Source organism: Salmo salar, chromosome ssa09 (genome assembly GCF_905237065.1).
Source record: "Salmo salar chromosome ssa09, Ssal_v3.1, whole genome shotgun sequence".
NCBI classification, from domain to species: domain Eukaryota; kingdom Metazoa; phylum Chordata; class Actinopteri; order Salmoniformes; family Salmonidae; genus Salmo; species Salmo salar.
In genome coordinates, this window is record NC_059450.1 from 138,583,059 (window position 1) to 138,607,317 (window position 24,259).

Genomic DNA, 24,259 nt, shown 5'->3' on the forward strand with positions numbered 1-24,259 from the left:
GATGGTTTGGGATGAGTTGGACCGCAGAGTGAAGGAAAAGCAGCCAACAAGTGCTCAGCATATGTGGGAACTCCAAGACTGTTGGAAAAGCATTCCAGGTGAAGCTGTTTGAGAGTATGCCAAGAGTGAACAAAGCTGTCATCAAGGCAAAGGGTGGCTACTTTGAAGAATCTATTTGTTTAACACGTTGTTACTACATGACTCCATATGTGTTATTTCATAGTTTTGATGTCTTCACTATTATTCTACAATGTAGAAAATAGTAAAAATAAAGAAAAACCCATCAATGAGTAGGTGTGTCTAAACTTTGACTGGTACGTACATAAACTGTGTATGTATGCATGTATGCATGTATGTATGCATGTACGTACGTACGTACATACATATGTAAACTTCCGACTTCAACTGTGTATGTATGTATGTATGTATGTATGTATGTATGTATGTATGTATGTATGTATGTATGTACGTACGTATGTGAATTATAAGTGAAATAATCTGTCTGTAAACAATTGTTGGAAAAAAAAACGTACGTACATACATACATACATACACAGTTGAAGTCTGAAGTTTACATACTTCGGTTGGAGTCATTAAAACTCGTTTTTCAACCACTCCACAAATTTCTTGTTAACAAACTATAGTTTTGGCAAGTCGGTTAGGACATCTACTAAAATGACATCTACTAAGTCATTTTTCCAACAATTGTTTACAGACAGATTATTTCACTTAATTCACTGTATCACAATTCCAGTGGGTCAGAAGTTTACATACACTAAGTTGACAATGCCTTTAAACAGATTGGAAAATTCCAGAAAATGATGTCATGGCTTTAGAAGCTTATGATAGGCTAATTGACATCATTTGAGTCAATTGGAGGTGTACCTGTGGATGTATTTCAAGGCCTACCTTCAAACTCAGTGCCTCTTTGCTTGACATCATGGGGAAATCAGAAGAAATCAGCCAAGACCTCAGAAAAAAAATTGTAGACCTCCACAAGTCTGGTTCATCCTTGGGAGCAATTTCCAAATGCCTGAAGGTACCAAGTTCATCTGTACAAACAATAGTACGCAAGTATATACACGATGGGACCACGCAGCCGTCATACCGCTCAGGAAGGAGACGCGTTCTGTCTCCTAGAGATGAACGTACTTTGGTGCGGAAAGTGCAAATGAATTACAGAACAACAGCAAAGGACCTTGAAGATGCCGGAGGAAACAGGTACCAAAGTATCTACATCCACAGGTAAACGAGTCCTATATGGACATAACCTGAAAGGCCGCTCAGCAAGGAAGAAGCCACTGCTCTAAATCCGCAATGAAAATGCCAGACTACGGTTTGCAACTGCACATGGGGCCAAAGATGGTACTTTTCGGAGAAATGTCCTCTGGTTTGATGAAACAAAAATAGAACTGTTTGGCCATAATGACCATTGTTATGTTTGGAGGAAAAAGGGGGAGACTTGCAAGTCGAAGAACACCATCCCAACTGTGAAGCTCGGGGGTGGCAGCATCATGTTATGGGGGTACTTTGCTGCAGGAGGGACTGGTGCACTTTACAAAATAGATGGCATCATGAGGACGGAAAATGATGTGGATATATTGAAGCAACATCTCAAGACATCAGTCAGGAAGTTAAAGCTTGGTCACAAATGGGTCTTCCAAATGGACAATGACCCCAAGCATACTTCCAAAGTTGTGGCAAAATGGCTTAAGGACAACGAAGTCAAGGTATTGGAGTGGCCATCACAAAGCCCTGACCTCAAACCTATAGAAAAATTCTGGGCAGAACTGACAAAGCGTGTGCGAGCAAGGAGGCCTACAAACCTGACTCAGTTACACCAGCTCTGTCAGGAGGAATGGCCAAAAATTCCCCCAACTTATTGTGGGAAACTTGTGGAAAGCTACCAGAAATGTTTGATCCAAGTTACACAATTTAAAGGAAATGCTACCAAATACTAATTCAGTGTTTGCAAACTTCTGACCCCCTTTGAATGTGATGAAAGAAATAAAAGCTGAAATAAATAATTCTATCCACTATTATTCTGACATTTCACTTTCTTAAAATAAAGTGGTGAGCCTAACTGCACTAAGACAGGGAATTTTTACCAGGATTAAATGTCAGGAATTGTGAAAAACTGAGATTAAATGTATTTGGCTAAGGTGTATGTAAACTTCCGACTTCAACTGTACAAACATACAGTTGCTACTGCTCGACTAACAAAATATTGGTCGAACAACAGCCTATCAACCAGTCGACTAATTGGGGTCAGACCTAACAAACACACAAACAGCTGGATCTTTTCTCAGTAAGGGGTGAAACCTATGTTCTTTAAATAAATATAGTCAATATAAAAGTCAATGAAACAAAGAGGTGGAACAAAACATCAACAAAACGCCATCTTGCTGTCCAAGAGGACCATTCATCACTGACTCCTGTAATAATTGATATGTAGGACTTCTGAAAACCTTGCTCTGGAGACTCATCTGCTGTCCTGCTCCAGAAAACATCAGTGTCCTTACCTGTTTGTGTGGTCCTCTGAGGATGTGGGCCCTGGCCCCCTCACACGCCGTCCTCATGGCCTCCAGAGAGGGAGTTCCCAGCAGGTCCGTGATCAGATCCAGCTTCAAGACAGAAGAACACCATGCAGTATGTGTTACTGTACTTGAGACATGCACGCACGAACGAACGCACACACAAACAAGCGCTATGGCACATATGCAGTAAAGGCAAAGTAGTTGAGAGAGGCAGGCTAAGTAAATGACTCCAGGGAGCTGTACTGTATGTATTGTGTGTGTACTGACTTATTGCTCCAGAATGCAATTTTGCAGTGTATTGTGAACATACAGTATCTGTCATTTTAGACACGAGCCATTTGTGTTGATATCAGAAGTGAAAGGGAGTAGTGTGTACTGAGACATAAAACTGCATTCATCCCTCCCCAGCTAACTCAACATGTCATCTGTAATTTCGTTTTTTTTACCCCTTTTTCTTTCCAATTTCGTGATATCCAATTGGCAGTCACAGTCTTGTCCAATCACTGCAACTCCAGTACGGCCCCGAAAGACGACTAAATTCAGCCTGCAGGCGCCTGGCCCACCACAAGAAGTCGCTAGAGCGCAATGAGCCAAGTAAAGCCCCCCTGGCCAAACCCTCCCCTAACCCGGACGACACTGGGCCAATTGTGCGCCTCCTCATGGGTCTCCCAGTGGCAGTCGGCTGGGACACAGCCTGGGATCGAACCCAGGTCTGTAGTGACGCCTCTAGCAATGCGAAAACAGTGCCTTAGACCGCTGTGCCACTCGGGAGGCAACATGTCATCTCTGAAAGGGATGTAAACGAGGCAGGACCAGAGCCCAAGGTCTGGAGAGACACGGACACTAAAGGTTCAAGGAAACTCTGTTCTGTTTTCAAATACAAACTTGATATCTGAAAGCTCTGCTCAAGCTGAAAAAAACCCATCTCAGTGAAGTCTACAGACTAACACAAGGATGGCGAATACCTTTTTGTCTTATAAAATAAGCCCAGAAATGCTCTGCACTGAATACTAGATCAGCAAGTATTCCATGTCAGATCAACATGTCCCCAGTGTTTACAGTATTGGTTACCTGCTGGATGGGGCTTTGGGCCTGGAACAGGATGCGTCGGCCCAGTAGCTCGGCGAAGATGCATCCTATAGACCAAATGTCGATGGCGTTGGAGTAATGGTGGCTGCCCATGAGGATCTCTGGCGCGCGGTAATACTGGGTCACCACCTCCTGAGTCATGTGACGAGACTCGTCCAGCTCCTCCACCCGCGCCAGCCCAAAGTCACAGATCTGGAGAGGGATGAAGGCAGAGAACATGTTCACATTAATACAGCCATCGATACCAATATACAAATAGACTAGTCCTCCCAAACCAACTTAACCCAAGGTTTAGATGCATGCAGCTTCTTGTAAGATACACTATTTATTATTTGGCAGCTTACTGTGACTGTTCTGAGTCAATTGTTACATAACTGAATGAGAACATCGTCTGATACATCTAAAAGACACAAAAGAAAGGAATAGTTGGATCGTTCATAAACGGACTAACGAGCTGCTCTGAAATTCTTTGTTCCCTCATCTCTTTCCCCCCAAACTCTTCAAGGGATGAGCAGCTTTGCAGAAATGCATGGCGCACCACTAATTCTATTTTCCAATGAAAACACTCACTGAAGTTGATTAGCAACCTCTTCTATGGTGTCCCTACAGGAACACACTTCCATCTCGGTCTCCCCCCCACCCTCACCTCCTCCAAAGAAATCTTAGGACAACACAGCTACGTGCTAAAAAAAAAAAAAAAAAAGCAATTTTTTTTCAATTTCTTCTTGTTGCTCTGTTAGCTAAATATACATTCTGGTCAGAATGACAGAAAGTGAAGGATTGGGGAGCCACATTAGTGTCGCACTACTCCAGACAATTGCTCCCCATCAGCTTGTACACAACTGAATCAAACTGCTTGAGTAGCTGATGCTGCTGAGGGAGATTTTTGGAAGGGGATGTTTATCATCAGAAATTAAATGACCGCCTCTCTAAAATAATGGCAGACTTGGTAGAGAAGGAACACAGCAATATCATGGGCAGACAGCACCCAATCATATGCAGGGAGCATCACAGAGGCAGGCAGGGATGGGTTTGTCTGAAAATAGTCCAGAATGTGTAGGGAAGGTTTTTGGGAAATGAGAATTAGGAGCTAAATTAGTAAATGTCTGCTAGAGACAATCTGTTCTCCAGAGTCAGCCAGAGAATGAATCTCTCTCTCTCCCTCTCCCCCTCTCCCTCCCAGTTGTCTGTGAGGGGGAGCTAAGGGTAGAATAAACCCAGGCAGGGCCTCCATTATTAGACCCCAGGATGAAGATTTAGGTGTCAGGAGCCCAGCATCATGTACTGTAGAAGTCAGACCCCCAGTAACACAGGCTACAGAGACTCAGGGCGCCAGACAGCGAGTGAGGGCAGGAGTGTGTGTGTGTGTGTGTGTGTGTGTGTGCGCATTTCAGATACTGTACTTCCACAGAGCAAACTCCAACCCCAAGTTGACCTCATAAATATCATACTGTAGATCTCAGTTGAGTAATACATGTCATCATCACAGGAGGATGGAGATGTTAGATAGCAGGGGACAGTAGATCAACCTTAAGCACACAGTTGCTGTTGACCAGGAGGTTGCCAGGTTTGATGTCTCGATGTAGGATGCCAGCTGAGTGCAGGTACTTCAGTCCTACAGACAAAACACATGCCGGGAAGGATTCAGTTGAACGGTTTTCAAACAGTTCCTTGTGTGAAGGTCCCACCCCGTTTTTTATCATGACGATTCAAACTGATATGTGTGTGAATATCACATTTTAATGTTTGCAATGTGATCTGGGAGTGTGTGAGCATGTCGGAGAGGTCTTACCTCGGAGGATCTGATAGAGAAACACTTTGACGTGGTCTGGGCTGAGGGGCTGAGGTGACACGATGATCTTATGGAGGTCACTCTGCATCAGTTCTGTCACCACATAGCTGGACGAGGAGTGGTCAAGGAAAACAACACCACAAAGACTACACAGATATTCTGCAGAGAAGAGCTAGCTAGGTAGTGAAGAGGGGTTAATGGAAGTAAGTGGGAATGGGTCGAGGAAAGACTATTCACAGTGTCTGTTCTGTTACATTCTAAACTACATAAAATGTTGCCACCCTAAATGGATGTTACTGACAGAGGTTGTTCCAATTCCTCTGCAAGTAGCAGTACGGTATCGATCCATTTTCACAATGGACTACTGCTGAGAGTTTTAATTGACCTCTATGGTGGGGTCTCTATTTCCTTCTTTCGTTCTGCCCCTTTCACACTCTCCTGGGAAAGACATTCAGGCAGCCCTGTTTTGCTCTCCCGCCTCAGTCATTCTGGCAGGGTAGACACAAAATACATTACATGTGGCATACCTGAACCACAGCGCATAGAAACGCCTCTCTGATAGAAACAACTTAATCCTGCCATCTAGCACTGTCAGCAGGCAGGCCAACTCCCAGAGCACACAGGCAGCCCAGCCCACCCCTGTCGTGTGTGTGTGAGAGAGAGTGAGAATGATTAGAGCTGAGTGTGCGACACTGCCTCATCGATCCTCCACAGCTCAGGCAGGGACTTTAACAAAAGTGCGCACGCACGCACACACACACACACACACACACACACTTCAATAAAGATGGAATGAAGCTACTTGTGGCATGATATCAGAAGAAGAACAGAAAAGGCAGTGCACACACACCCCACCAGGAAGGTTGAGGCTACGTACCCGCTCGTGCACACGCCTGAAACACACGCACACACAGCCACAGCCAGTTGGAGAAGGCTGAGGACACTGGGTGCCTTGTGCTCCGTTGGGTCCTCGCCTCCCTGCAGACCCCCCCCATGTCAGCTGCTCAACAACTCCCACTCTTTTACAGCCATTTTTTGTTAGCTGACGCCAATGGCGACAGCTAGACCTCCTGGGGTCTGACACATAAAAAATACATTACAGAAAAAAACAATTTACAATTTACATACCATTTTAAAACAATAACAGACATTACAGACATACACAATTTCAGTGCATTCAGTAAGTATTCAGAGCCCTTCCCTTTTTCCACATTGTTACGATAGACTTTCTAAAATGGATAAATATAAAATGTTCCTCAGCAATCTTCACACAATGCCCCATAACGACAAAGCAAAAACTGTTCTTTAGAAAATGTAGGCAATGTATTAAAAAAAAAAAAACTGATACCGTATTTACATAAGTATTCAAACCCTTTGCTATGAGACCCAATAATTGAGCTCAGGTACATCCTGTTTCCATTGATTATCCTTGATGTTTCTACAACTTGGAGTCCACCTGCGGTACATTCAATTGATTGGACATGATTTGGAAAGGCACACACCTGCCTATATAAAGGTCCCACAGTTGACAGTGCATGTCAGAGCAAAAACCAAGTCATGAGGTAGAAGGAATTGTCCGTAGAGCTCCGAGACAGGATTGTGTCAAGGCACAGATCTGGGGAAGGGTAAAAAAAGATTTCTGCAGCATTGAAGGTCCCCAAGAACACAGTGGCCTCCATCATTCTTAAATGGAAGTTTGGAACCACCAAGACTCTTCCTAGAGCTGGCCGCCCGGCCAGACTGAGCAATCGGGAGAGAAGGGCCTTGGTCAGGGAGGTGACCAAGAACCCGATGGTCACTTTGACAGAGCTCCAGAGTTCCTCTGTGGAGATGGGAGAAGGACAACCATCCCTGTAGCACTCCACCAATAAGGCCTTTATGGTAGAGTGCCAGATGTATGCCACTCCTCAGTAAAAGGCACAACAGCCTGTTTGGAGTTTGCCAAAAGACACCTAAAGGACTCTCATACCATGAGAAACAAGATTCTCTGGTCTGATGAAACCAAGATTGAACTCTTTGGCCTGAATGCCAAGCGTCACGTCTGGAGGAAATCTGGCACCATCCCTATGGTGAAGCATAGTGGCGGCAGCATCATGCTGTGGGGATGTTTTTCAGTGGCAGGGACTGGGAGACTAGTCAGGATCGAGAGAAAGATGAACGGAGCAAAGTACAGAGAGATCCTTGATGAAAACCTGCTCCAGAGCGCTCAGGACCTCAGACTGGGCGAAGGTTCACCTTCCAACAGGACAGCGACACTAAGCACACAGCCAAGACAATGCAGGAGTGGCTTCAGGGAAAAATCTTTGAATGTCCTTGACTGGCCCAGCCAGAGCCCAGACTTGAACCCGATCGAACATCTCGAGAGACCTGAATATAGATGTGCAGCGACGCTCCCCATCCAACCTGACATAGCTTGAGAGGAATGGGAGAAACTCCCCAAATACAGGTGTGGCAAGTTTGTAGCGTCATACCCAAGAAGACTCATGGCTGTAATCACTGCCAAACGTGCTTCAACCAAGTACTTAGTAAAGGGTCTGAAAACTTATATAAATGTGATATTTCTAAAAACCTGTTTTTGCTTTGTCATTATGGGGCATTGTGTGTAGATTGATAATAAGATTTTAAAATAAGGCTGTAACGTAACAAAATGTGGAAAAAGTCAAGGGACTGAATACTTTCTGAATGCACTGTACATACATTACTACATGTGCCTTAACGCGTCACCCCTCCCTGTCTTATCACTCGCCTCACACACACACTCCCTCCCTCTATCACAAGGCCTCTCCCTTGCATACTACTATCCCACCCCCTCTCTGCTAGCGTCTCACACACATGGAGAAGTGCCAACCGGCCACACCACAGTGGAGAACACGAGGCCCAGGGGCCAAGGACCCATCTATCTGGCCTCGGCACAGCTCCAGATGCTTCCTTTCTGCTTGATAAAACTAAACGCTTAATTACCACTTAGCGTCTCACCGACAGCATTTTCTGTATTTTATATATACACACTGTGTGCATGTCTTCTTCAGCAAGAGACATGCACGGTTTAGCCTTCAACATTTATTAATAATTCATGTTTTGTTACATTGGTCTAAATTTAGAGCCACGCCAAATTGGGAGCAAATTACATTTCGCTACGCATCCATGTCATCTCAAAGTGACAATGACTAATAACGACAACATATATTTTCCATAATAGTTGTGAAATCCCACGCAATAGGTATTCTGACAATTCATGGATGAAACAACTCATTGCCAATTACAATTTGCTAAATTGTCAGGAAATAACCTAAGCCCAGAAGGAGTCCAATAATTGTATCAGTGACAAGGCAGGGAACAGATTACTTTTGTCCTGCCTCTAATACTGTATAATTATCCTCACGCAAATCATCTGCATGCTTGATTCCTCCACTGAAATGCAAACTACACTCTTTCCTCTGAGGCCCATGCTCGCTCGGTGGTGGTTGACTCTCTCTCTGCTGTGGTGACAATAACAAGGCTCTCTCTTTCTGCGAGTAAAAAGGCATGCCCTGATGGTGGGTGGGTGAGTGAGTGAGTGCGGGAACACCAGCCACTAGGGCTCTGGACACCTCTAGTCATTCAGAGGAGTGATGGAGATGGAGCAGAGAAACGTGTGAAGAGGGGAATGGTTTGGAATCTGGGGATCAGTTCCTGTTATAAGAATTGAGTGCGCAACATATATAAAGGGTAGATCCCTGTGGACTGAGGTAGCTAGTTATATTTTTCTACAATGAAGCTCCAGTATTATTGTGTGTATAGACTTTAGTTGAGTTAGTCTGTGTAGGGTATGGCACCGCTGGCCTTCCCACCTGTGAGCATTCATTCTCCTTTTAACCATGTGACCTGGCGCTGAACACATTCCCAGAGGGCTCTGGTTACCTGTTACTATGCCAACCAACGCATCCAAGAAGTGGGAAGTGGCAGAGAGGCACCTGGGGTCTGCTGTATGTCAGGGAGCCAACCCTCCCCCTCCCTGCAGGACTAACCCACAGAAGAGAGGATGTGGAGCAAGAGGCAAAGTACTCATGTAAACACACACGTTGACAAGGTGAGGTAAGGGGAAACCTAAGAGACATTTTAAGACCTCTTCTGGTTTTCCCTGTTTAAATGACAGTGGAACATGAGGTAAAGCCCCCCCCTCCCTCCATTAACCTGTTGGGTCTAGGGGGCAGCATTTGCACGTCTGGATAAAAAAAATGTACCCGATTTAATCTGGTTACTAATCCTACCCAGTAACTACAATATGCATATACTTATTATATATGGATAGAAAACACTCTAAAGTTTCCAAAACTGTTTGAATGGTGTCTGTGAGTATAACAGAACTCATTTGGCAGGCAAAACCCTGAGACATTTTCTGACAGGAAGTGGATACCTGATGTGTTGTATTGACTTTAAACCTATCCCATTGAAAAACACAGGGGTTTAGGAATATTTTGGCACTTCCTATTGCTTCCACTAGATGTCACCAGCCTTTACAAAGTGTTTTGAGTCTTCTGGAGGGAGATCTGACCGAACAAGAGCCATGGAACGTTGATGTCCCATTAGACACCTGGCGCGCTAGTTCATGTTGGGTACCCTCGTTCCAATACGTTATAAAAGAGTATGCATTCGTCCACCTTGAATATTATTCATGTTCTGGTTAAAAAAGGCCCTAATGATTTATGCTATACAACGTTTGACATGTTTGAACGAACGGAAATATATTTTTTCCCTCGTTCATGACGAGAAGTCCGGCTGGCTTACATCATGTGCTAACGAGACGGAGATTTTTGGACATAAATGATGAGCTTTTTTGAACAAAACTACATTCGTTATGGACCTGTGATACCTGGAAGTGACATCTGATGAAGAGAATCAAAGGTAATGGATTATTTACATAGTATTTTCGATTTTAGATCTCCCCAACATGACGTCTAGTCTGTATCGCAACGCGTATTTTTCTGGGCGCAGTGCTCAGATTATTGCAAAGTGTGATTTCCCAGTAAGGTTATTTTTAAATCTGGCAAGTTGATTGCGTTCAAAAGATGTAAATCTATAATTCTTTAAATGACAATATAATATTTTACCAATGTTTTCTAATTTTAATTATTTAATTTGTGACGCTGACTTGACTGCCGGTTATTGGAGGGAAACGATTTCCTCAACATCAATGCCATAGTAAAACGCTGTTTTTTGATATAAATATGAACTTGATAGAACTAAAAATGCATGCATTGTCTAACATAATGTCCTAGGAGTGTCATCTGATGGAGATTGTAAAAGGTTAGTGCATCATTTTAGCTGGTTTTATGGTTTTGGTGACCCTGTCTTTGACTTGACAAAACATTACACACAACTCTTGTAAATGTACTGTCCTAACATACTCTAAATTTATGCTTTCGCCGTAAAACCTTTTTGAAATCGTAAAACGTGGTTAGATTAAGGAGATGTTTATCTTTCAAATGGTGTAACATAGTTGTATTTTTGAAAAATTTGAATTTTGACATTTATTTGGATTCAAATTTGCCGCTCTTGAAATGCACCTGCTGTTGATGGAGTGCACCACGGGTGGCACGCTAGCGTCCCACCTAGCCCCAAGAGGTTAAAGGTCATATTGTAGCAGGACTCAGAAACATGAACCAGGCTCCCTAGTCAGGAAGTCTCAAATCAGCACACACACGACACATCCTCCTACTAAACTCAGCAAAAAAAAAGAAACCTCTCTTTTCAGGACCCTGTCTTTCAAAGATAATCCAAATAATTTCACAGACCTTCATTGTAAAGGGTTCAAACACTGTTTCCCATGCTTGTTCAATGAACCAGAAACAATTCATGAACATGCACCTGTGGAACGGTTGTTAAGACACTAACAGCTTACAGACGGTAGGCAAGTAAGGTCACAGTTATGATAACTTAGGACACTAAAGAGGCCTTTCTACTGACTCTGAAAAACACCAAAAGAAAGATGCCCAGGGTCCCTGCTCATCTGCGTGAACGTGCCTTAGGCATGCTGCAAGGAGGCATGAGGACTGCAGATGTGGCCAGGGCAATAAATTGCAATGGCCATACTGTGAGACGCCTAAGACAGAGCTACAGGGAGACAGGATGGACAGCTGATCGTCCTCGCAGTGGCAGACCACATGTAACACCTGCACTGGATCGGTACATCCGAACATCGCACCTGCAGGACAGGTACAGGATGGCAACAACAACTGCCCGAGTTACACCAGGAACGCACAAACCCTCCATCAGTGCTCAGGCTGTCCGCAATAGGCTGAGAGAGGCTGGACTGAGGGCTTGTAGGCCTGTTGTAAGGCAGGTCCTCACAAGACATCACCAGCAACAACAACGTCGCCTATGGGCACAAACCCACCGTCACTGGACCAGACAGGACTGGCAAAAAGTGCTATTCTCTGACGAGTCGCGGTTTTGTCTCACCAGGGGTGATGGTCGGATTCGCGTTTATCGTCAATGGAATGAGCGTTACACCGAGGCCTGTACTCTGGAGAGGGATCGATTTGGAGGTGGAGGGTCCGTCATGGTCTGGGGCAGTGTGTCACAGCATCATCGGACTGACCTTGTTGTCATTGCAGGCAATCTCAATGCTGTGCGTTACAGGGAAAACATCCTCCTCCTTCATGTGGTACCCTTCCTGCAGGTTCATCCTGACATGACCCTCCAGCATGACAATGCCACCAGCCACACTGCTCGTTCTGTGCATGATTTCCTGCAAGACAGGAATGTCAGTGTTCTGCCATGGACAGCGAAGAACCTGGATCTCAATCCTATTGAGCACGTCTGGGACATGTTGGATCGGAGGGTGAGGGCTAGGGCCATTCCCCCCAGAAATGTCCGGGAACTTGCAGGTGCCTTGGTGGAAGAGTGGCGTAACATCTCACAGCAAGAACTGGCAAATCTGGTGCAGTCTGAGGAGGAGATGCACTGCAGTACTTAATGCAGCTAGTGGCCACACCAGATACTTACTTTTAATTTTGACTGCCCCCTTTGTTCAGGGACACTTTATTCCATTTATGTTAGTCACATGTCTGTGGAACTTGTTCAGTTTCTCTCAGTTGTTGAATCTTATGTTCATACAAATATTTACACCTGTTAAGTTTGCTGAAAATAAACGCAGTTGACAGTGAGAGGACATTTCTTTTTTTGTTGAGTTTATATCGCTATGTGCATTGGGATGAGTCATTTTGTTTCATGATGAAAAGTCAAGCACGTCCATCCATTTCATAAAGCACCTGAAACGTCTTCCTAAATCCACATTTACATTTAATCTAATTGCCTGTGAGTGTCCCTCCCTCCCTTATTGTTGCAGTGCATCAGGCTGTAATCATCACGTCTTCCTGTGTCAGGAGCAGTTTAATCATTATCAGGCTGTAATCATCACGTCTTCCTGTGTCAGGAGCAGTTTAATCATTATCAGGCTGTAATCATCACGTCTTCCTGTGTCAGGAGCAGTTTAATCATTATCAGGCTGCACAGGCCTGGCTGTGTGTGTGTTTGTATAGAAGAGTGTATTCACTTTAACATGCTGCCTGATTAAAAACACCCCCTCTACATAATAACCAGCGTGTAGATCTGGGGAGATGACATTCATATTCCTGTTCTGACAGAGCAGACCAAGACGGAGCACACACCAGCCTACAGTGCTCTGCCGTTGGTGCTGAATAAACACACATGCATGCACAAACACATGCACAAACACACACACAAAGACAGAAAGGGTGTCAGACCTCTCGCTCCCTCTCATTCATAAATGCACCCAAGCAACTTCAGTAGAGACCTTAATACTAAAATAGGTACAGTCACTTCCGGGAACAGCAAATAACTGACTATATCTGACACATGGATGCAGTCAGTCCTGAGTCAAACACACCACACTACTCCGAGATAGAGAGCCTATTCAGATTAGCCACCCATTCCCAGACTCTGTATTCAGCAGGATAATATAATTTTCCGAGGGGGTATTTATAGGAATTCTAAGAAATAGAAAGAGCAGTGGGCAACCAACCCTAAGCATGGTGATTGTGGAATAGACTCAATATCCAAGTCATTTCCTGACAATGTTTAACTCCCCATAACAGACTTGTGAAAAGCAGACAGGCATGTGGTTGCCCTGAATGTGCTCTCTCTTTCTCTTGGCAGGTTGTGATAGCCCCATGCCATGTCACATTGAGGGCTATATACAGCCTGTTGTTGTGTCAGTAATTCACTAGCCTTCCTTGATGTGTGTGTGTGTGTGTGTGTGTGTGTGTGTGTGTGTGTGTGTGTGTGTGTGTGTGTGTGTGGTAATGAACATAGGGGTGCCATGGTAAAGATATGGAGACACGTTGGCTCAGATAACTCTGGAGATTACCCTCAGTGGAAGACAGTGAAGTAGTTGTTTATCAGGACTAGTAGGGGTGTTGGTAGGTGGTAAAATGTTAACCTCTCAAACCAGGCTGGAAAATGAGATGAGGGGAGCTAACCCCCTACAAAAGTACACCCAAGAAAAACAGCATGCACACCAAAACCCACATAGGAAATGCTTACAAGTTAGCAGAGCTACCAGCCTCAACCCCTACCAGGGCTCTAAACTACGACCAATTTGGTTACATTTGTGATTCATTTTTCTGTGCGACCAAGCTCATCACTAAGCTCCGGACCCTGGGATTGAAAACCTCCCTCTGCAACTGGATCCTGGATTTCCTAACGGGCCGCCCCAGGTGGTGAGGGTAGAAAACAACACATCCGCCACGCTGACCTTCAACATGGGGCCTCTCGGGTGCGTTGCTAGTCCCCTCCTGTACTCTCTGTTCACCCACCACCATCATAAAGTTTGCTGACGACACGACGGTGGCAGGCCTGATCACCAATGACGATGAGACAGCCTTCAGGGAGGAGGTCAGTGACTTGGCAGTCTGGTGCCAGGACAATAACCTTTCCCACAACGGCAGCAAGACAACGGAGCTGATCGTGGACTAGAGAGAACGGAGGGCAGAGCACACCCCCATCCACAGGACTGTAGTGGAACGGGACGAGAGCTTCAAGTTCCTCATGTCCACATCACTAAGCATACATGCAATGTCATCAGAGGCTGACGTATGCTGAAAGTGGAACAAGAGAGCTCGGTTGTTTTTGAAAGTTTGTGGGACCACTACTATCTGTCCCGGGATACTGCCAAACCCTAATAACCTGCGGCTTGGTAAAGCGGTTAGCCTATCTGCTCGCTATGAAGCTAGCCAGGTTTCCTTGACAGTTTGAACACCGCCCTCGATACGGTTAGCCCTTGCGGCTGGTACTGCGGATAGTTCCGGGCTTGTGGCTGTATAAATCCCAGCTGTTTGTTGACGTTTCCGTCGGCCCTGAGAGCTGTGCTGGCTGGAACTGCGTTGAGTACCAGCGTTAGCCTACGTTGCTACCATGACAAAGACCAAAGCCTAAAATCTTTGAAATTGTTGCATGTTTAAAAGCCAGTGAGCTCACTGAAATTATAAATAAGGAGTTGGTCAGTATAAAAATAAGGGATAAATAATAAACGGGTCATAAATAGAGAAACTAAAAGCATTGCATTTGTTTTAAAACATTCTCTAAAACCTAAACCTCAATTGGAATTGTGTAGAAATGGTGTGACCACTGAGCAAGTTGAGTAAGCTAAACTGCTAGGTATAACATTGGATGGTCAATTATCATGGCCAAGTCATATTGACAAAGTTGTTAAGATGGAGAGGGGTATCTGTTAAAATAAACGTTAGGTATTTTTTACACAATTCAACTGTACTAGTTGTTCAGGCTCTGGTCTTGTCCCATCTCGATTACTGTCCACTAATATGGTCAAGTGCAGCAAAGAATGACCTAGCAAAGCTGCAGCTGGTTCAAAACAGAAGCAGCACACCTTGCCATTAATTACACATACAGAACTAACATCAACAACATGCATGCCAGTCTTTCCTGGCTGAGGGTTGACGAGAGACTAACTGCAGCAAATCTTGTTTATGTGATAAATATTATTAAATTCACATTTCCAAACTGTCTGTATAATCAACTTACATATAGCTCTGAAAGACATACTTACCCTACCAGACATGCCGCTGGGAGTCTCTTCACAGTCCCCAAATCCAGAACGAATTCAAGGCAACGCACAGTATTATATAGAGCCCTGATCACATGGAACTCAATTCCATCTGAAATTACTCAAGCAATTGCAAAATTTGCTTTAAAAAAAACAAATAACACACCTCACCTAGTTGTAATGGCTATGTTAATGATTTAAATGTATCTAAATTGTAAAGTGTATTTTTCTTTCTGCATTGTTGGGAAGGGCCATAAATAAGCATTTCCCTGTTTGACTACACCTGTTGTTTATGAAGCATGTGACAAATACATTTGATTTGATCATAATTGTTGTAATGATAAGGCTTCACTGTACTGTTATTTCCAGTGGTGGAAAAAGTACTCAAATGTCATACTGTAGTAAAAGTAAAACATACCTTAACAGAAAATGACTCGAGTGAAAGTAACCCAGTGAAATACTATTTGAGTAAAATTCTAAAAGTAATATAAATAGTAAAGTGCAGATACCCCAAAAACGACTTATGTAGTACTTTAAAGTATTTTTACTTATGTACTTCACACCACTGGTTATTTCCAAGCGCCAAAAAGATATGCCCCATTAATATAGCAAAAACGGTTTTCTTCTAGCCCAACCAGGTCAAAAGATCTGACCCATATTACCGGGGCAAGGTTTTTGTCTTCCTATAGTGGATCGCCGGGACTGCATTTTACATTCATAAACCATGCCGTGGGCCATTCTAAAACTACTTGCGCGTATTCAGTGACGTTGCCTGGTTTTGTACCGGAAGGCCTGCCGACTTCAAGTGCTTCCTACTGGGTATCACGGTCGGTAGCTAACGTGGCCTACATAAGAAATAATTAATATTGACAGCCATCTAGATGTCAACTTGATACATAGCCTAAATACAGACTACTACTCAATGGGGAGAGCATGAATCGCAGCACCGGGAAACAGTGCCCTTGACAAGCACTACTGTCCGGTAACGGAGTGGCATGTAGCTACCTAGTAGCCAATATCAAGGTAACCGTCACAGTAAGCACACGCATACAACGCACGAAGCAACAGTACACCCATAATAAATACTTTTAATCCAAAATAAACAATTGTCAGTTTTATAACTGAAAATGTACAATTATTTGTGTAAAACAAACAGTGAAATACGACTCAGACTCATCCTCTGGTTTAAAAACAGAAGTCCAAACTCTCGCGGTACGGTCGCTCAACGTACGGTAATTGCGTGGTAGGAAATAATTTCCCTTTATCCGGTTTACAACCTCACTGCCAGTTAATTGAAAATGGAACCTTTTTCAAAATATCACCCTTTCTAAAACAAGCCATATACAGCTGGTTGCAAATCCATTTTCACCCTCCAGAAAAGACAGAACAAATATTACAACAAATAATGGTTAAAATTAAATATAATATTTTTTTTAGCAATTAGTGTATGAAAAAAATGAATTATCTTTGGTAATGATATTATGAATGGGAAAGGTGGAGTTATGTCACGTGTAGTTAACAAACATATATGGAAATGTTTGCTCTATCCAAAATTACAACCAACAGATTGCAGCATTACCGCAAAAATGGAGAAGGCAAGTGCCCTTAATTTATTGACCAAAATTGGCAACCAGTTTAACTTGAGGACCAGAATGTTGACCGCGGCGCCACACAAGTGGCAAAATAGTTGGCAAGAGATTTTTTTATGTGCCAATTCTGTGGCACGTGGTTTTTGAACCGACACATAAAACAACGCTTGCGAGTTTTTCAATTTAAATTATTATACAAATTTCTTGCCACAAACAGAATGTTATGTATTTGGGGCATACAACCATCTCAGCTCTGCAGATTTTGCTACGAAGAGACAGAATCATTAGATCCCTTATTTTGGTATTGCCCCTATGTAGCTTGTTTCTGGTCACAGGTTCAGGAATGGCTGAAAAATCACAACATTTATCTCAAATTAACCCTACAAATAGCACTGTTGAGAGATTTGGAAAACCATAATCAATCAATCAACAATATAACAATAGTTTTAGTAAAAATATTTATCTTTAACTTACAATCTGTAGATACTATGTAATTAGTCAGGTTCAGAATTTCTGTGAAACAGCACAGTTGAAAAATATATGGCACATGGAAATCATAAGAGGGCAGTTTACAGAGATAGGTGTGATGGACTAAGAGTAGCTGAGGGGTGGGTTTACAGAGATAGGTGGGATGGACAGAGTAGCTGAGGGGTGGGTTTACGGAGATAGGTGGGATGGACTAAGAGTAGCTGAGGGGTGATAATGAAACCGAAGAAAAAGAACACAGCTTAATCAACACCGTCCAACCTATAGCAGAGCGCTTTCCACACACCCACTACTTTCCACACGCCCACTACTTACCTTTTCGACACACCCACTTGCCCATACTCAGGTCGCTTAATTGGGATGCAGCTAACGCCTTCTCCATCTCAACTGGAAAATTGTGCTTTTACACAATGTACAAACCTTATATTCTGCTAATTACTTTGTAATTTCAATGACAGGTATTCGATCAACATTTTCGTTTTTCTAATAAATTAACGTCTTTACGGTATTACATATTAGTTTCTAGGGCACAACAATATAGGCTGTATCTAAATCAATAAAAAATAGTATTTTCTGATGCTCCTAAATTTCATGTGGTGCTCCTAACTGTTTTAAGTTGGGAACACCAGTGCTACCAATTATTTCATTTTTTTAAATTTAGAGCCCTGACCCCGACACACACATGCATCTGTAATGGCAGCCTTCTTCCTTCGCAGGATGCAAGCAGCAGCAAAGTAGTGTGTGTGTGTGTCAGTGAAGGCTCCTCAGAGGAGGAAGGGGACAACCATGCTCCTCAGTGAATTTCATAAAACATTTAAAAAGTTCACCTTTTTAGATAAAACTATACTAAATATATTCACGTCACCAGTAGCCTCAACAGCACTACGTAGGGTAGCACCATGATGGAGCCGGAGGACAGCTAGCTTCCATCCTCCTCTGAGTACATTGACTTTAATACAAAACTTAGGAGGCTCATGGTTCTCACCCCTTTCCATGGACTAACACAGTAATTACGACAACTTCCGGAGGACATCCTCCAACCTTTCAGAGCTCTTGCAGCATGAACTGACATGTTGTGCATCCAATCAAAGGATTAAATGAATCAATCTAGTACTGAAAGCATAAGTTATAGCTAGCTAGCACTGCAGTGCATAAAATGTGATGAGTAGTTGACTCAGAGAGAGAAAGACAATAGTTGAACAGTTTTAAACAAATACATTTCGTATTTTTTTTTTCACTTTCAGTTTCACTTACTTAGCTAGCAAATGCAGTTAGCTAGTTTAGCCTACTCAAACATCCTGCTCAAAAAGAGGGATGCTATGTTAGCTAGCTGGATATGACTATCCAACAACACAAAAAAAGCTTCCAAGCGAAGGTAAGCGTTTGGTTTTACAAATGTATTGCCACCAAGGCCCGCCGGTGTTAGTTCTAAAATGCCTACTGACTGTATACTGTAACGTTACTGCATGATTGTAGCGGGTTTACTAACACGTTATTTCTATTAGCTATGTTGACTATGCCATTACTTTAGCAGATATGGTGACAACGATATAGGCTATGTGTAGCGGTTATGATATGGTTTGGCTTGGAAAGTTTTTTTCGCCTGGTCACATACAGCTGATGTGTTGTGCATTGAAGTTCACAAGCGAAGGGAAAAGGTGAGAGGAGGAGAGTGCATAGATACGAGAAGGAATATAACGTGGCAGCTATGAAAGTGAACTGTGTTTACAGGTGATCAGGGTTGTATTCATTCTGCCTATTAAGTTGAAAAACATTTCTTAAACAGAATGAAGTGGGGATAAACATATCTGAATTTGTCCAATAGAAACTCTTGTTTGCAACTGTTGGACTAATGATTACACCCTAGATCAGCTAGCTGCAGGCAAGAGTGTGCAAGGCGGTATTGAATGTGTCACTGTCTGTCCATGTGTTACTGTCTGTCCCCTCAAATTTTTCTCGCGACATGTGTGCATCTAGGTTGTAAACGTTCATTCATAGACTAGGTTCTAGCATCATCATGATTGCTATAGAGAAAATTTGAGTATCATGTAAACCTATCGCTGTTACATTGAACTGGGTGAATGGAATATGAATGACAGTCATCCAATATACTGTATTAATAACAAGGCAATGCTCATGGAAAAAAAATTATTGTCCTCCCTCATCTTAAACAGAAACGGGACCGACCGCCACTGGTGTGTGTGTGTACATGTGTGTGTGCCCCCCAGGATATACACAGAACAGGATAGTTATATCACAGAGGCCCAAGCTCCAACCACTACGCCTGAAGGACTCATTCTATCAACGACACTCTGATTTATTCATAGCTTTAGTGTTACGCTACTAAACAAAAACATGAATGTCGTTTCTCACTCAAAAAATATATATAAACACAGAAAAATACAATTGAATTGGATTCATAGTGGAAAATCTACATCAGCAAAGTGGAGAAAAATTCCTGGTTTCCCTGCCTTCAAATAGACCGATGCCTGAGTTCAATATGCCACCACTCACCCACTCTCAAAGGCACAAATTGTCATGCACGTGAGAGCACAGCATATATTCCAGTTGTTGTTGTTTATTCTATTATCAAAAAGCACACAGAGAAATCCTGCTATACAGTACACTCATTAGGGCCTTCCATTGTGTGCTTTAAAGCGAGTCCAAAAGCAGCAGAATGTCACACAATTTAGAGTAAAGTGAATAATCACTCTGCCGAATGAGTAACAGCTAAAAATACAGAGGCAAATAAATCTCTCAGCTAAGTGGCTTTTGTTTCTTTATTAATGAGAGATCAATTTCTCTCATAATTCACTAGAAAGACTGCCAAGACAGAACTAAAGAAAGCCCACTTGGTTTAGAGAGATCTAAACTAGAAATAAAGAAATGTAGTGAAGGGTTTATAAGAGCATATGGAGTGACCGGGAGCCAGTTTAATACAAGGGAGCAACGTGTCATTTGTATGATTAAATTATATGCTAGATTACAGAGAAAGCTCGGAAAGCCTCAAGCCTCATTCCTCCCAATTCCAGCCCATAAAGGAAATATTAGAAATAAGAATGGAAACTAAATGGGACATCTCAGCATTTTACACTCCCTCCCTCCTTACCTCCCTCCTCATCCTCCTACATCCAAAAATAAACCATTAGGCAGTTATGTGCTGGGGCGCCAAGGAAAAGAGAACTAAAAGGTGTCGGTGAGAGGCTTGTGCCTTTCCCTTCACACTGAACATGCAGAATGGGAGCAGGCTCAACTTATTTTTCCAAAGCTACAGTATTCAGTCAGTCACTAGACACCAACTGATGGTGCTGTTGACTGATGAGGACCAATATGGGGGATAGCAGTGGGTAAACAAACAGCCAAATGACCCCCCTCCATCCAAACCACCTGTAAGAGTGAAAACATAAAGACTGAGAAAGAGGTACACGCTACCTGCCAGTAGATCACCCACCCATCTATCTCCCACTGAATCAGCAAGCTCAGCTCCTTTCCTCCGGTCTCCTCCCACGCCCCAATCGTCACTCCTAGAAGCAAAATAATGTCAATGAGACAGGTCAGTAAAAATCTCACCATTTTAACAACCCCAGCAGACATAGACTTCCCTGGGGATAGGCGATAGAGAGAGAGAGTTTCTAAATCTGATAGGGGCCTTCCAGCAGGTAGCATAAGACTGGATCTGGACTGACTCCATACAGGCTGAGCCCACTTAGCAGCAATGACACAACACATCCCATCTAAACAACGCAATGCAAACAGATCAGATTTAATCTACAGCAGACAAGTCTGTCCACTTTAATCTGTGGAAGGAACCAGCAGCCGGGGAGATTCACTGATAGCTAAGATAGTTGCTTAAACAAAATTGCATGGAATATCTGTAAGAAGTGGTTTTAAACTCCTACGATTGTGAGACTGGAAGGAAGGGGTTTGATGAATACAGGCCACAGACTGGCCACTGTGTTATCATTTAAGGATACATTTCCTCAAAGTAGTCGATGTGTGGAGGCTGTAGGATGTCGAGAGCCGAGAGCACCTGTGGAGAGGAGAGGAGGTCAGGCACATCCGCAGGGAGGGGATGGAGAGGGATCAGAGAGAGAGAGTAAAGAGAGAAAGAATCGGAAAGGACAGAGAGGAAGAGATGAGGGTGGGAGGTGACAGGGGGAAGAGAAAAAGAGGAACCAAGAGAGGGGAGGGAGGCTAGCCATCCACTCACGTTATCATGTTTGAAGAAGCACAGCATCTTCAGCTCGCGGAAGACCCTCTTACAGGAGACGAGGTTCTGGAAGACGTTGGGCATCTTTTTGAGGGCGACTCGCTTTCCATCCCGGGGGTCCGTCACTGACCTGGAGTGGAGGGAGAGGATCAGAGAATGAGACGAGACCCTCACAGACAGCACACAGCAAGCTCCTGTCATAGCCCTGTAGTTGATACCCAGCCACATATTCAGAGTGAGTGGCAACACAGTAAATTATTAAAAACATGAAAAACATAGCATGAAAAAACAAGCAGTCTAAGAAATGATCAATATTAACAGTGCTAAGAGAGAAATAAGTGCAATTCAGGTTAAACACTGCTTTGGTTACGCTAGTGAAGCTACTATCATCTAAACAGGGGTGCGATTTGGTCACACTACTAAGGTACTATCATCTTAGCAGGGGTGAAGTAACTGTAAACCCAGAAATACAAATACATCTCACACCAGGAAGTTCACATTCAGTGGTGTTCCTGTATTGAATAACAATATTTATTTACATTTTCCTTAAAAGGAAATGTCTTCATAACAACCACCTAACCCCAGCCTTAAGAGGAAGATTAGTCCAGAGCATTTTACAATTCCCATTAGCAGAAAACAGAAAGGTCGTGAAATAGAGGTTATTTATTTTCACTGAGACGGTGGTCATTGAGGCACACTGTGTAGTTTGTCAACATGCATCTAATGTAACACGGACCAGAACAACCTGAACCCTTGACACACACAATTAAGTATGTACAGTACCAGTCAAAAGTTTGGACACAACTACTCATTCAAGGGTTTTCTTTATTTTTACTATTTTCTACATTGTGTAATAAGAGTGAAGACATCAAAACTATGAAGTAACACATACGGAATCATGTAGTAACCAAAAAAAGTGTTAAACAAATCAAAATATGTTATATTTCAAATTCTTCAAAGTAGCCACCCTTTGCACACTCTTGGCATTCTCTCAACCAGCTTCATGAGGTAGTCACCTGGAATGTTTTTCAATTAACATGTGTGCCTTGTTAAAATGCTTTTGAGCCAATCAGTTGTGTTGTGACAAGGTAGGGGTGGTATACAGAAGATAGCCCTATTTGGTAAAAGACAGAGTCCATATTATGGCAAGAATAGCTCAAATAAGCAAATAGAAATGACAGTCCATCATTACTTTAAGACATGAAGGCCAGTCAATCTGTAAAACCATCAAGCGCTATGACGAAACCTCCACAGAAATGGAAGACCCAGAATTACCTCTGCTGCAGTTACCAGCCTCAGAAATTGCAGCCCAAATAAATGCTTCATCAAGGTGACCCGATCCTGTAGGTTCATGCTCTACAACATTCGCAGAGTACGACCCTGCCTTACACAGGAAGCGGCGCAGGTCCAAATCCAGGCACTTGTCATCTCCCGTCTGGATTACTGCAACTCGCTGCTGGCAGGGCTCTCTGCCTGTGCCATTAAACCCCTACAACTCATCCAGAACGCCGCAGCCCGTCTGGTGTTCAACCTTCCCAAATTCTCTCACGTCACCCCGCTCCTCCGCACACTCCACTGGCTTCCAGTTGAAGCTCGCATCTGCTACAAGACCATGGTGCTTGCCTACGGAGCTGTGAGGGGAACGGCACCTCCATACCTTCAAGCTCTGATCAGTCCCTACACCCAAAGAAGGGCACGTAAGTTCAAGTAACAGAGACATCAACTGTTCAGAGGAGACTGCATGAATCAAGCCTTCATGGTCAAATTGCTGCACTACTAAAGGACACCAATAATAAGAAGAGACTTGCTTGGGCAAAGAAACACGAGCAATGGACATTAGACCTATGGAAATTTGGCCTTTGGTCTGATGAGTCCAAATTTGAGATTTTTTGTTCCAACCGTTGTGTCTTTGTGAGACGCAGAGTAGGTAAACGGATGATCTCAACATGTGTGGTTCCCACCATGAAGGAGGTGTAGGGGTGCTTTGCTTGTGTCAGTGATTTATTTAGAATTCAAGGCACACTTAACCAGCATGGCTACCACAGCATTCTGCAGTGATATGCCATCCCATCTGGTTTGCGCTTAGTGGGAATATAATTTGTTTTTCAACAGGACAATGACCCAACACACCTCCAGGCTGTGTAAGGGCCATTTGACCAAGAAGTAGAGTGATGGAGTGCTGCATCAGATGACCTGGCCTCCACAATCACCTGACCTCAACCCAAATGAGATGAGTTAGACCACAGAGTGAAGGAAAAGCAGCAAACAAGTGCTCAGCATATGTGGGAACTCCTTCAAGGCTGTTGGAAAAGCATTCCAGGTAAAACTGGTTGAGAGAATGCCAAGAGCGTGTAAATCTGTCATCAAGGCAAAGGGTGGCTATTTTGAAGAATCTAAAATATATTTTGATTTGTTTAACACTTTGTTACTACATGATTCCATGTGTTATTTCATAGTTTTGATGTCTTCACTATTATTCTACAATGTAGT

The 24,259-nt window shown here is 43.3% G+C and overlaps 1 protein-coding gene across 1 annotated transcript in view; it reads right to left on the minus strand.

The window, feature by feature from the left end:
• Positions 1-24,259, minus strand: part of nlk2 (nemo-like kinase, type 2) — a 96,846-nt gene that overhangs the window by 30,695 nt on the left and 41,892 nt on the right. Inside the window, exons 2-7 of the mRNA XM_014214972.2 lie at positions 21,770-21,899; positions 21,534-21,589; positions 5,419-5,525; positions 5,156-5,241; positions 3,609-3,818; positions 2,523-2,624 (exon numbers count right to left, since the gene is read on the minus strand). Of these exons, the coding sequence (XP_014070447.1) occupies positions 2,523-2,624; positions 3,609-3,818; positions 5,156-5,241; positions 5,419-5,525; positions 21,534-21,589; positions 21,770-21,899 (691 nt within the window). The remainder of the gene's footprint in view (positions 1-2,522; positions 2,625-3,608; positions 3,819-5,155; positions 5,242-5,418; positions 5,526-21,533; positions 21,590-21,769; positions 21,900-24,259) is intronic.